General features: G+C 40.3%; 1 protein-coding gene across 1 annotated transcript in view; it reads left to right on the forward strand.

The window, feature by feature from the left end:
• The window catches only part of STAMBP (STAM binding protein), a 196,905-nt gene that overhangs the window by 157,313 nt on the left and 27,158 nt on the right, over nt 1-12,434 (forward strand). The window contains exon 4 of the mRNA XM_085636201.1: nt 2,188-2,283. Coding sequence (XP_085492327.1) covers nt 2,188-2,283 — 96 coding nt within the window. The remainder of the gene's footprint in view (nt 1-2,187; nt 2,284-12,434) is intronic.

Here is a 12,434-nt window from a genome sequence, read left to right on the forward strand (position 1 = left end):
AGATTGCTAACAACCTATATTTATTACAAAAGTGTGGACCGCCTGACATCATTTTGATGTAATCAAAACTGTAATACCTAGAGCATTTCCTTTAGAAATTACATATATGAGAGGGTCTTATTTGCATCAAAATTATGGTTAGTGGTCTAAAAAACTAAAATGAGGACATATTTTATGAGATTTCAAATTGCGACAAAGAACTTTTAAATTATTTGTAATCTTTATGTTTTTTTATCCAGTTGACCACTTGATTAAATGTTACACCTAGGGGAGAGGATGTGGTGTTACTTCCAGAGCTGCAGACTTTGCAACTGGGGAACCAGGTTGGAGTTTCTGCTTCAGCTCAACATTCTGTGATTCTGGTCAAATCACTTAATCTCCCCATGTCTACAACCAAAATGAATTTGATCTTGTGTGCTGTAACCAATGCTCATGTAAAGCACTCCAATACCTGACAAGTCTGCACTATATAAAACTGCAAATACACAAAAAATAAGTGTTTTGCACACTTCTGTAATTGGGCTACATGTGGGCTACATCTGGGTGATATTTTTGCTGCATTTGGGCTCTTTTGTCTCTGGTGGCCATCTTGGGAGATTTATTTGTTATGACGTTTCCTAATTTCCTCATTTACTGCAGTCTCCTCAGTAGGAAAGGCTTTCAGTTTTTTACTTTGATTCCATCAAGAAGGTATTCAGATATGTCACACATTTGCCATAAATTCTGAATGTTAGCACTCTAGTTGCTCATTAGATCACTGTAGTAAAGCTACTGCTCACCACGGAAGTCTGCTGCTGGTATTAAAAGTGCATGTTTCAGTCTGCATATCAGAATTTTTTAATGAAATAGAAGAGGATTTGAGAAGTCACTCAAAATGTGCCATAATTTTTCTTTCTTCAGCACTAATCATAATTTCTATGGCAAAATGAACCCCCTCATTGTGTTCCTTTTTAAATTAAATGTTTTAAGTGTTACCAGTTTATTCCAATCAAGATGGCTTGAGGTGTGCCATACTTTTGTCATAAGTAAGACAGTAAGCGCTCTAGTTGTTCTTTAGAACACTCTGGGAAGCTGCAGTAGAACACAAAGGAATCAACTGACAGTCTCTGCCCTTGTTGGATGTACATGTTTTACTGAGAATGTCAGAATTTATTCTCACGTGACTGAGAAAGATAATGTGAATTTACAGAAAATATGCTCTCAGTTTAGCTTATAGATCACCTTCCAAACCTCTGTGGGAAAAGCATGAGAAAATAGTTTTCTCTCAAACATGATTCATGATATCACCGCAGAAGGCTTTTTCACATGGTAAAATCACCTTAGAACACACCACAATTCCTAAAATGAGTATGGTACCATCAACAAATGATTTATAATGTAACTAAAGTCTTAAAACCTTCTATTAACTGCAATGCTTTTTAATGTGGTGCTATCATGTATATTGGTCCCAAGATGGCTGCCAACACTTCTTGGATGAAGTACTGACAGCCAATCAGATCTCACGATGAGATGTGTGGTTAGGCTCCGCCCAGATATATCTATCTTTTTAACTCTAATTTTCTCAGGAACTACTGAACGGATTTACACCATTTAAGGAAAAGGCACGAGTCTGAACTGAGGACTACCTCTTTGCCAAATTTGGTGTAATTCCGTTCAGCAGTCCAGGCTGTAGCTGCGTCAACAGGTCCTTTGGGAAAATGCATGGGGAAAACGCGTTTTGGGACCCAGGAGCGGACCGGAGCTGACCAAAAGTGTATGTGTGTATGTGTATATATATATATATATATATATATATATATATATATATATATATATATATATATATATATATATATATATATATATATATATATATATATATTGACTTATTTGCAATTATACACAGAAGCCTGGATCATCAAAATGTATTTTAGTCTTACAGTAGCAGACTATAACAACAGTTATCCACAGTAGCCCAGTGATAGTGGAAGGTTTTCAAAGGTAAAAAGCAAACCAACTTTGATGAAACAATCAAATGGAAACTCAAACTTTAATAATCTGAAAACTTCAATCAAAAGGAAAATGAAAGATTGAACAAAATGTGTGTACAAAGTCTAGAAACTGGAGAGACCATAACGTTTTTCTCTGGATATCTTTGCATTTGTCTCTTTGGCTGTATTTCTAACATAAAACATTGTTTGCTTCCAGAAACTGAAGGAGATTGCATTCCCCAAGGCAGAAGAACTGAAGAAGGAGCTGTTGAAAAGATATGCTTTGGAGTATGCAGCATACAATAAGCGCAAGGTAGGTCTGAGCTGGCAAGACACTTTTATTCTTTATCGCCTACCTAATTTATTCATGTTTTCTCCTGCATCCTCTCTTATTTTGTTCTTTCTTCCATTTCTCCAATATTTTTACATCAGTGACATCTTATATTAAACCCTCCTGTCTTTTGGGAATTTCTCCTAAAATGTCAGATGTACATGTAATGTGTTTGGTATGAATGGTAATGCAATAGGTCTCACTTCCATGTCTCTGCAGTGCAGTAGCGACTGGTCTGTGGGCAGAGTGGTGGGCGGGGGTGGGGGTTGACGACAGGTGACAGGGAGGTGTGGAGGATAGACAACTAATAAAACGTTTTTTTTTAATTGGGGGAAAAAAGAACTTGCCTGCCGTCCAACACTCTTCTTCGCCATGTCCTCGCTATAGCACACAGGCTCCCAGTGTGCCCTACGGTCAATCCTGACGCTGCTCTCCTGCTTGAAAGCAGCATCAGGATTGGCCTGAGCACTGTGAATTTGCACCCCCAGGAAGACTTGGAGCATTTGCTTGCTTTCTCCAACATGGCAACGCAGCTGGGTTGGACACAGCTCAGTGCGCATGTCAGTTTGGTAGTCCTGAGACGGCCAACCAAATCGACATGTGCAGTGCCCACCACTCCCTCTCGTGACAGCACTGGCTCTGCCCCCAAGAATCGTCGGCTCTTAGAACCTGAAAAATAAAATGATAATAAACCAGTTTTATTATCATTTTATTTTACAATTTTTGAGGCTGGCAGGGGAGGGCGCGACGCTCCTCCGCCATTGCGGGGTAGCCGCCACTGCTGCAGTGTTTGTAAATAACCTGTTTTTATTCTTTCATAAGGTAGGTAACAGCCCGGGATTGTTAAGCTAGCTGTTTTGTACCTAAGGCCACATAGTAGTTGATATGGCTGTGTATCCTGATTGTTGAAGGTCAGTTGCCCTCATACCCAGTGCCCGTCAGATGTGTGACAAAGAAACATTGGTAATTAGGTTGTAAACCTGATAGTTGTGTACCTGTGATCTAACTAATTGGGAATGTATGTGTATATTTTTTATTAATTTTTATTATTTTACCAAGACATAATAAAAAAATCCATACGGTACTGTAGATTTCAAATCCACAGTTTATTACCAGGATGTGATCTATGTAACTGACATACTTTCCCTCCGGACCGCATACCTTACCAAAACCGATTCAGACTTTGGTCTGTTATGGAAATGTTGGGAAAGTTCTGCCTGGGCTTCTAAAAGGAACTCTAATGCATTAAAATGAGGGGGCTTGTGCAATACAAATGATAATTAACAATAAAAACAAGCCATGAAATAATCAATAAGGTCATAAACAAGCTTACAAATTAAATTAAGCCAGCAAGTGCTCAAGGGCGCGAATGGATTATTGATCCCGCTTTATCTAATCTATGCTGGCTTTTGGGTTGCATTACCACTACCTGTTTTGTAGGTCATCACTAACATGAAGAATGTCTGAAACTTGAACTGTCAGCCATTTAATTCCTATGTACTGGCATCGATCCGACAAATGGTTGAGAACAAGTCCTTCCAGGCCTGGAGCGATGGGTAGCTTTAAAAAGCTGGGGGACTTGTATCCCAATAAGCTTTTCATCTTACTAGAAAATGCTCAAACAGAGTTTGCACTGGGACCGGGACACTTCTAGTAGTACACTGGCCTGGCGGAAATGGCCAGGAAGACATGGACCCCCTTACCTGCGGCAATAGGGGCGTCTGCCACTTTGGGAGCCCTGCTGACCTTCTGGTTAAGCAGGCACTTGATATCTTTGTTGTACAAAGCCTTAAGAGCAGATGCAGTGGGAAGCCAGTTGCGGGCACCAGGGGCATGGGAGAGGGACCTGGGTGCGTCCTTGGGCAATACAGACTGGGCACGCACCTGCTCACTTACCCAGACCATGTCATGCAATGTACGCTTTTTAGCATTGCATGATTTCTGGGACTGGCTGATTTGTGAACTTACAAGGGTAACCTTGATACAGGTGTTGGTGATCCTACAATGTTTGTTGGGAGACGTTCAAAGGCATAAAAATCCCAAGACGGCCTATAAATTCTTGCAGCTGGCGCTGGTTCTTCCCAGACGCAGGGTGGCCTTCACCTGGATGGGACTGTGGGCTCCGGAGCTAGTCCACTGGCACAGGGATGTTGATGAATGGTCGTTAGCAGAGGAGGCCCACCTGAAGCTTAGAAGGAGGGAAGAAAAAGTGGAGGAGAATATCATTGTGTGTTGTGGAGCTAGGAGATAAGCTCTTATCCTCTGGGGCTGCACAGAACAGCGGAGACAGTAAAGGCCCCGAAAAATGGCTCGCCCCTGGGTGTGTTTGGCATGTGTCATGACCTGGGGTGCTGCTCCCCTTGTCTGCTTCCTGCATTCTATGTTTGATAACTATACCGCTGCAATGTTTAATTCATGTAAAATTGAAAAATAAAGTTTTTAAAAGAATATATATATATATATATATATATATATTTCTCTTAATATATTTACAACTCTCATTCACATGTAGTAGGTGCCACAGCAGTTTTAATTGTTTATCTGTATGCTATGAATGGTACGAGTACTACGGGCCCCCAAATGTGCTCGATTCTGTACAGTGTTTCATTATAATAAACTGCAATTAGGTTTGACAGGCGTTTTGACAATGTTTCTGAGTACTTCAGCTATGCTCACCCTATAGTCCTTGGTAAGCAGTCTGATAATGTGTTCACTAGCCTGTAACTAACACATCAGAAACTACCCACAATCCTTTAAACTTGTGTACACAAGCAGGAATGTAGTAGTTGGAGAAGAGGACCAAAATGAAACTAGGACCAAAAATTTTTTTTTATTTCTTTCTGTAGTTCTCATGCCTGCATACCATGGTTGACTCCTTACCGCGTCCCCCCTATCTGTGTAAACATATGAACCTACTTACAATAAGGTAGTCACTGTGCTTATGTCAATGTGTAGAATATTTCATCCTAACAGTATTCTGTTGGATTCCATAAAGGGGAAAGAACAAAGGAGAAATCACAGCCTAACTATTAGTCATAACATTGCACGTAATGAGCCCATAAAGGATTAATCGGTCAGAAGGGTGTAACATGGTATAGCCAAGACTTTCTTCCTATGAATCTCACAATGCCATTCCGTAAGGGCATCTTTGATTCTCCAAAAGCTGACCTATTCAATTCCTGGCATGATTTAGTAAACCGTAAAAGATTTCACCCTCAACCTTTGTACAGAGCAGGGACTCCAAAGATGACAAAGGAAATGCCAGCACACCATCAAACTACCCCCACTCCACCCATGATAAAGTTAGTCAGTTACTCATTTGAACCCAATACAACATGATTATTGAACACATCAGCATCATACATCAAATTGTTGCTGCTTGTTGATCATGATTTTAAGGACCTTCAAAGCATGTAAGGTAATGTATTGAGGGGTTTTTCGAGCACAGTCATTTCACGTGGTAGAGCTCTGTACTAAGTTTAAGAAATTCCAGACTTTGCCTGGCTCTCTGTACAATAATTTCAAACATTTATGTGTTTCATGTTTGGTGTAACAAATTGGGGTATTAGTTGAGGGAGGTAAGTACTCACCTCAAATAATAATCACAATCCTTGTCAGGGTGAACCACTAAAGTTCACTAATGAGCTTTGTCACCTGGTAACTGTGGCACAGAGCAGACAAGGCAATGTATAAAGTATTTATGCAGTACCAAAACAGTAATAAAGTCAAAATCTAAAACCATAAAAATCAAAAAATGAGTAAAATTTAATAAAGAGAATTACACCAAAATAGGAAAAATCCAATAAAGGGAACTTTATAAATATGTATTTAAATTTTTACATTTCTAAGAAGAAGCAGTGCCAAGAAGCATTACAAAGTAAATGGCCGTGGTAGAACAGGACCTAAGCAGAATTGACGCTGACTGCAATGGAGCACGGGTTGGATAGATTAGGTTCACCCTGGTCAAACATTTTACCTTCTGACTTTAGTCTTTAAGTCCTAATCCACCAGAGTATACTTCTAAAGCCCTCCCACAATTCAGGCACTTAAAGACTCAGAGTGGTAGGCAGCAGACGACAGGAGGGTCCAGTTCAGGTCCACTTGCCACCGGTCAGCTGGGCATGTCAAAGCGAGTTCCACTGTGATTAGGGCCTGAGTGACTGGTACGGCAAAAAAAGGGTCCATGCTTTCTGCTAACATTTACCTGTGACAGGGGAAGCCTCTTTGTAGCGGTCCTGTGAAACGGGATGTGACATTCAAGCAGGACTTGACACTTTAATGTCAAAGAGGATCCTTCTAGCCTCACCTGCATATTCTGTCCAGTTCAGATGGGTCTTATCAGCTCATTCAGGTCAGCCTATTGTTTGCTCCTAGAAGCAGTTCACTCCCCCGCACAAGGGAAGCCATCAGCTGTCAAGTGACTGTTGGAAGGCACTGAAAGGCCTTAGAACCCTAAGGCAGGCCAAGGGTTACTTTTTTAAAGGTCCTTTTCTGTAATAGTTAGACCAAATTCGACTTTACCATTAAATTGAATTTTCTTTAACTATTAAAAAGATTTCTTGAAATATTATTCTAGCTGTTTACTAGGCAGTAATAACATTTATTTATTGTTATACTTTTACATGTCCTACTTAAAAACACCATGCACCCCGCCGTAATGGGCAGTAAGACCTGCTCAGGGGTAACTTATTAATGTATACAAAGCAGGTCTAGGCCTGTCAAAGGAGATTATTTTGACAGTTCGAGGTTGCAGTTTAAACCCACAGACAGGCTACTGGTGGCAGGCCTGCAGTCATGGTTGCATTATCACTACAGTGGGGGGCACAATAGGTGCTGCAGCCCACTGGTGACATTTAACTTACAGACCCTGGGTACACTTTGGGTACCACATTGCTAGTGACTTATAGGTAAACTACATGTGCCAATCAGTGATACCAATTTCACGTTGAAAGGAGGAGTACAAGCACTTTACTACTGGTTAGCTGGGTGTAATCCATAGCTAGCAGAAGAGTGGGTTCAGCAAAAAAAGCCAAATAAATTGGGGTGACCTTGCAGAAAAGGCAAATTTCCAACATTTGGTTTGGTGGTGTTATGCACCTTAAAGGAATATCCTTTTTTTTTTTGTCCTCAATCTGCCAGCTCTCTTGCTAGGATTGCTCTTATCCCATAGAAGCCAGGAATAAATAAGAGCCCTTCCATGCAAGGAAACTGTGTTTCCACTCCAGCTCCTTTTTTGTAACAACAGGGGGCCATCAATCGAGAGGAGGCCGAGACCCACAGCATGTTTGGCTTAATCATTGGACCCGCTCTCTTTCTCTCTCCACTCAATCAATTTTGTCCAGATCTTATCCTGACTCCTAGGGTCACACGCCATATCAGACCGGCTCGTATAGATAATACTTTTGAGACACTCAGCAAAGGATGGAGGATTTTCGGCTTTCCAAAGCCTATAGATCTCTTGCCTTGCCAGTAGAGACACATAGAAGATAAACTTGGCTGTAAGTGAGTTTGTCCGGACAGCGACCTCTTGACATATTCAAAAAAATATAAGACTTAGGCTTACCTTGATCTCTTTGACAATCACCTCACCAAGAAAGTTACATACCGCGGTCCAATAAGAGGCGATCTTCGGGCACCATAGAAAAACATGTAGATCATCTGCTAAAGGAAGCCTACATCTTGGGCAATAATAGATGTTACCTGTTATTTTTGATAGCTTTGCTGGAGACCAGTACACCCTGTAGGTGGTAAAAAGATGGTTACGTTTAAGCGAGGCAGGTTTTACAACTGATCGTAAAATGGAACAGGAATCAAACCAAAGTTGCTTCACTTCATTATCCCCAAACTCATCTGCCCATAAGTTTGGGATTTTACTTTCCATACTATCATCTACCTCCAAAAAAAACCAATACCAATATGAGACTTCCTTTGCCCATCGATCAGTTCTCATAACCTGGTCAAATCTCAAGTCGTCTTCATCATCTGCCCAGTCCTTAGTTGCCCACCAAGAACGTATTTGATAATACTTGAATCTTGTCAATAGTCCCCTTTTGAGGTTGCTTAGAACTTCCCAACTCACTAGACTTGATCCTGCTTTAATATCTGCCCAATAGTATAGCCCCCCAGATTTTAAGGGCTGACTCAGTTGATCTTTCAGGCATTCTGGGGTACCCGGGGACTCCCAAATTGGTGCCCATGTTGAATAGTAAGGGACTCCCAGCCTTTTCCGCAGATAAACCCACGTTCTTAGGGCAGACCTCAGAATCTTCAGCCTCACTTTTTTTTAAAGAATTTCGGGTTTCCATACTTAAAAAGAAAATGATGTTGACCTTGAGTAACATCAGCCAACATTGCCTCAAAAAGCATGCCCATTGATAATCCGTCTGGCTTTTTCGCCAGCATACAAAAATTCTTAAAATGAAAGGCATAACAATACACCAATAAATCAGGTAGCCTCAATCCCCCTGCCTCTAGCCTCCTGCTTAGCTTTTTCCATGCTATCCTCTGACCCTTTGAAGCCCAAATACAACTCCCAATTTTTCCCTGAAGCTTCGCTTCATCCTCCTTCTGAAAGGCCAATGGAATTGAATTGAAAAGAAAAGTGACTTCGGGGAGAATAATCATTTTTATCAGGTTCACTCGACCATAGATGTTTAATGGTAAGTTAGCCCACTTTAACAACAAATTTCCAATCTCCGACTGATTTTCTTCCAGTTTGTTTTAGGAACCTCCTCTAATTTCTGCGTAATCTGTATTCCTAAATACTGTATTTGAGATCTAGCGCCCGGGCTCCTCGTGCTCTGGTTCCACTCCATTATTTGATTTTTCCGCGTTTATCTTCTATCCGGAAAGTAAACCAAACCTCTCTCCCTTCTCCATCAGATTAGGGATTGCCTCATGTGGGTTAATAGTTTATAAAATCAAATCATCCGCATATAAGGCCAATTTAGCCTTAAACCCACCAGATTTAAAAGGTATGATGGTATGATCTTGCCTAATCAAACTAGCAAATATACAAGTTGAAAAGGAGAGGGGGCAACCTTGTCTGGTGCCCCTTGAAATAGTAAACCAGTCTGACAACTCTCCATTAACTAGCACTAGGAAGATAGTAAAGGTTTTGTATAGTCTTCATAATATTCTGCGGAAAGCCAAAACTACTTCGTGCTTTCCAAAGATACGCCCAGCACACTTGATCGAAAGCTTTGGCTGCATCCACAGCTACTATGGTCAAGGGTAGGTTTTGGAACTCAGCCAGATCTATAGCCCCCATCATCAAGAACGTGAGATCATTCAACTGCCTCCCCGGGATAAATCCTTTTTGATCAGGATGAATGACTCCCTGTATAACCTTTGCCACTCTAGTTGCAATAATCCCTGAGAAGATTTTATAGTCCGCATTCAAAAGAGATATTGGTCTGTACGACTCCACTTTTTGCGGATCTTAGTTCGGTTTAGCTATCAAGGTTATCGTAGCCGGTTATCGTAGCCTCCAACCAGGAGCTAGGGACCGGCTAGGGACCATCTCCCCGGTAATATGTGCAGTATACTATGGTCCAAATAAGGATAACCCAGATGCTTTAATGAAATTAGAATCATGTTTACTAGAAACATCATCCCCGATAGAATTGGGTGGAGACTTTAATCTAGTTTTGAATAAGGAGTTGGACCGGACCTCAAGAGTTAAATGTATCAGTCCTCATAAAACATCTGCCAGACTGAAAAGAATAATGGTTGAGCTCAATCTGGTCAATATTTGATGTAAAAAGATGGGGACGGTAAGGGGTTTCACCTTTTACAGTAAAGAATATCGCCATCATTCTCGTATTGATTACTTTTTGGTAGCTCAGGAGCTATACGACTAAGTAGAGGCAGTATCTCATTCACCAGCGGTGCTTTCAGACCACTCTTCAGTAGCCCTATCTTTGAGGCAAAATCAAAAAGTGGGGCAAAGAAGGTGGGGACTGGACAGGACTATCTTATTGGATGAGGAAGTGACACTCAGCTTAGCGGAAGGTACGGTTGACTTCTTCCTGATTAATGAGGGTTCTACCAAATGTAGTATAGTTTGGGCTGCTTTTAAAGGGGAATATTAAAATCTATAATTGTCGGTAAAAACGTAAGGTAAAGCAGGAAGATGAGAACCTAATAAGAGAAATTAAGGCTAGAGAAATGGATCTTCAGAGGGCCTCGATGGAAGGATCAGATAGAGCACCCTTGCTTAGTAAAGAACTGGAGGGACTCCAGGCAAAATATCAGGCACAGCTGGGTAAGAGGATATTACTTAAAGGAATATCCTAGCCTGTAGGATGATTGAGCCATAAATAATAATCTTAGATTAACACAACTTTAAAAAAAACAAGACCTAGAAACAGTTTGATAGTCTGAACAATGAAAGCCTTCACATTAGAGAACCTACCACATAGAAAGCCAGGGCCAAATGATATTGAAAAAGATATAAGGAATCCCTTTGACCTTGACATTCCGAGCAGTAAGTGAACTATAAACATTAACGGCTCTCATACCATCCTCTCAAAACGGATCAGCTTAATTAAAAAAGGAACAGCTTTCACTTACTTTGGAGGACGTTTGGGGGTATTTAATCCTGGAAAGGGGATACGGCAAGGTATCCATTATCTGTGTCATTACATTACATGAGGTGGGTCTTAAAAGATCCAAGACCCACTTCAGCTGGATAGCCCAAACATAAAGGTTTAAATAAAGACGAGCCCAACCACTTGTCATGATAGATTTGTCGATATAACGTGGATACCTTTTCGTGGCATGTGTAAATATTAATCAGTTTGGAACAGCTACAGGGTAGGTTGCTGGATATACAAATTGGGTATTTTGGAAAAGAAATTGTTGCCAAAATGGTCCTTTTATTGTAATTAAGAGAACTAACTAGGTTGAGAGGCAATCCTCTGATAGCCTTGAGCAAACCCAAACATGAGAAGTCATTTAATGGGCATTTAAACTAGTGATATTTCATTGCTTATACATGACTAAAAACCACAGATAACTAGGACTCAGATGGTATAGAGAAGGGCATATTCCCTTACATCACCTCTGTTTTGCATTTATTTACTTTGCTTCCATATACCAGTTTATATACACTCATCAATCGCGGTATATAACCACGAATACTCTGCATATATCGCAACCGGTGTGCACCATGAATGTACGCCACCAGAGAATATGGATGGGACATACTATAGAGTACAATATATTTAAAAAAATATTGCCACGTGAGTAAGTCTAGATGTTCTGTGTGTAACTCCACATCTATGAACCTCTGTGGTACATATATTTTCAAGGTATGTAGATGTAGAGTTAGGAGCAGTCAATTTGTACTTCCCTATAAACACTTACATTGCAATATTTTGTCCCTTGATGTTCTTGTACCATGATATTCTGGTGGTAGATATTCAGTACTACAATCCTATAACCTTTTAGGTTAGCTGCTGTGCACAAAATTAGCTGTATTGGAAGAATTGTGATTTAGATTTGTCAAGGGCATGATAGCAAGATGTTTTAATAGTTAGGAAAGTAACCCTAGAAATCTGTAAAAATGCTGCCAGGTGGAAATTTAACAGGACAGTCAAATCTAGTTTTTGATATAAAACTCTGACCTTCCAAGTGTTTTCTCAGACCAAATCTTACAAGCACAGACCCATTAAAACTCCCACCCCATGTAGTCATATGCTTTCTCCCGGGCAGCAGACATGAGCCCATATTGTGAACCTAGGGACAGCAATAAATCTTTTACCCTTGAAGCATTTAACTGTTTTATAACAAAAGTCAAAATCTTATGTGCCAGTATAGAGTATGACAGAGAAAATATACATTAAGTCTTGCAGTGAATACCGTAACATAATTTTTTAATCTATATTAAGGTAGAACGTTTAGTCTATAAGTACTGCAGAGTAAACCATGTTTACATAGCTTTAGGATAAGAAGTTCGATCCTTATTTAGAATTTGGCTTACAAGATACTCTGTCACATACATGGTGGGGTAACTATAGCATCAGTAATATGGCAGACAGGATATTTGCCATGGTTTGACAGAGTATCCTTTCCACCAAACTATATGTTATGCTATGTTATGTTAAAGTGATTTATTATTGTGCACGAAT

The sequence above is a fragment of the Triturus cristatus genome, chromosome 11 (assembly GCF_964204655.1).
Source record: "Triturus cristatus chromosome 11, aTriCri1.1, whole genome shotgun sequence".
Taxonomy (NCBI): Eukaryota; Metazoa; Chordata; class Amphibia; order Caudata; family Salamandridae; genus Triturus; species Triturus cristatus.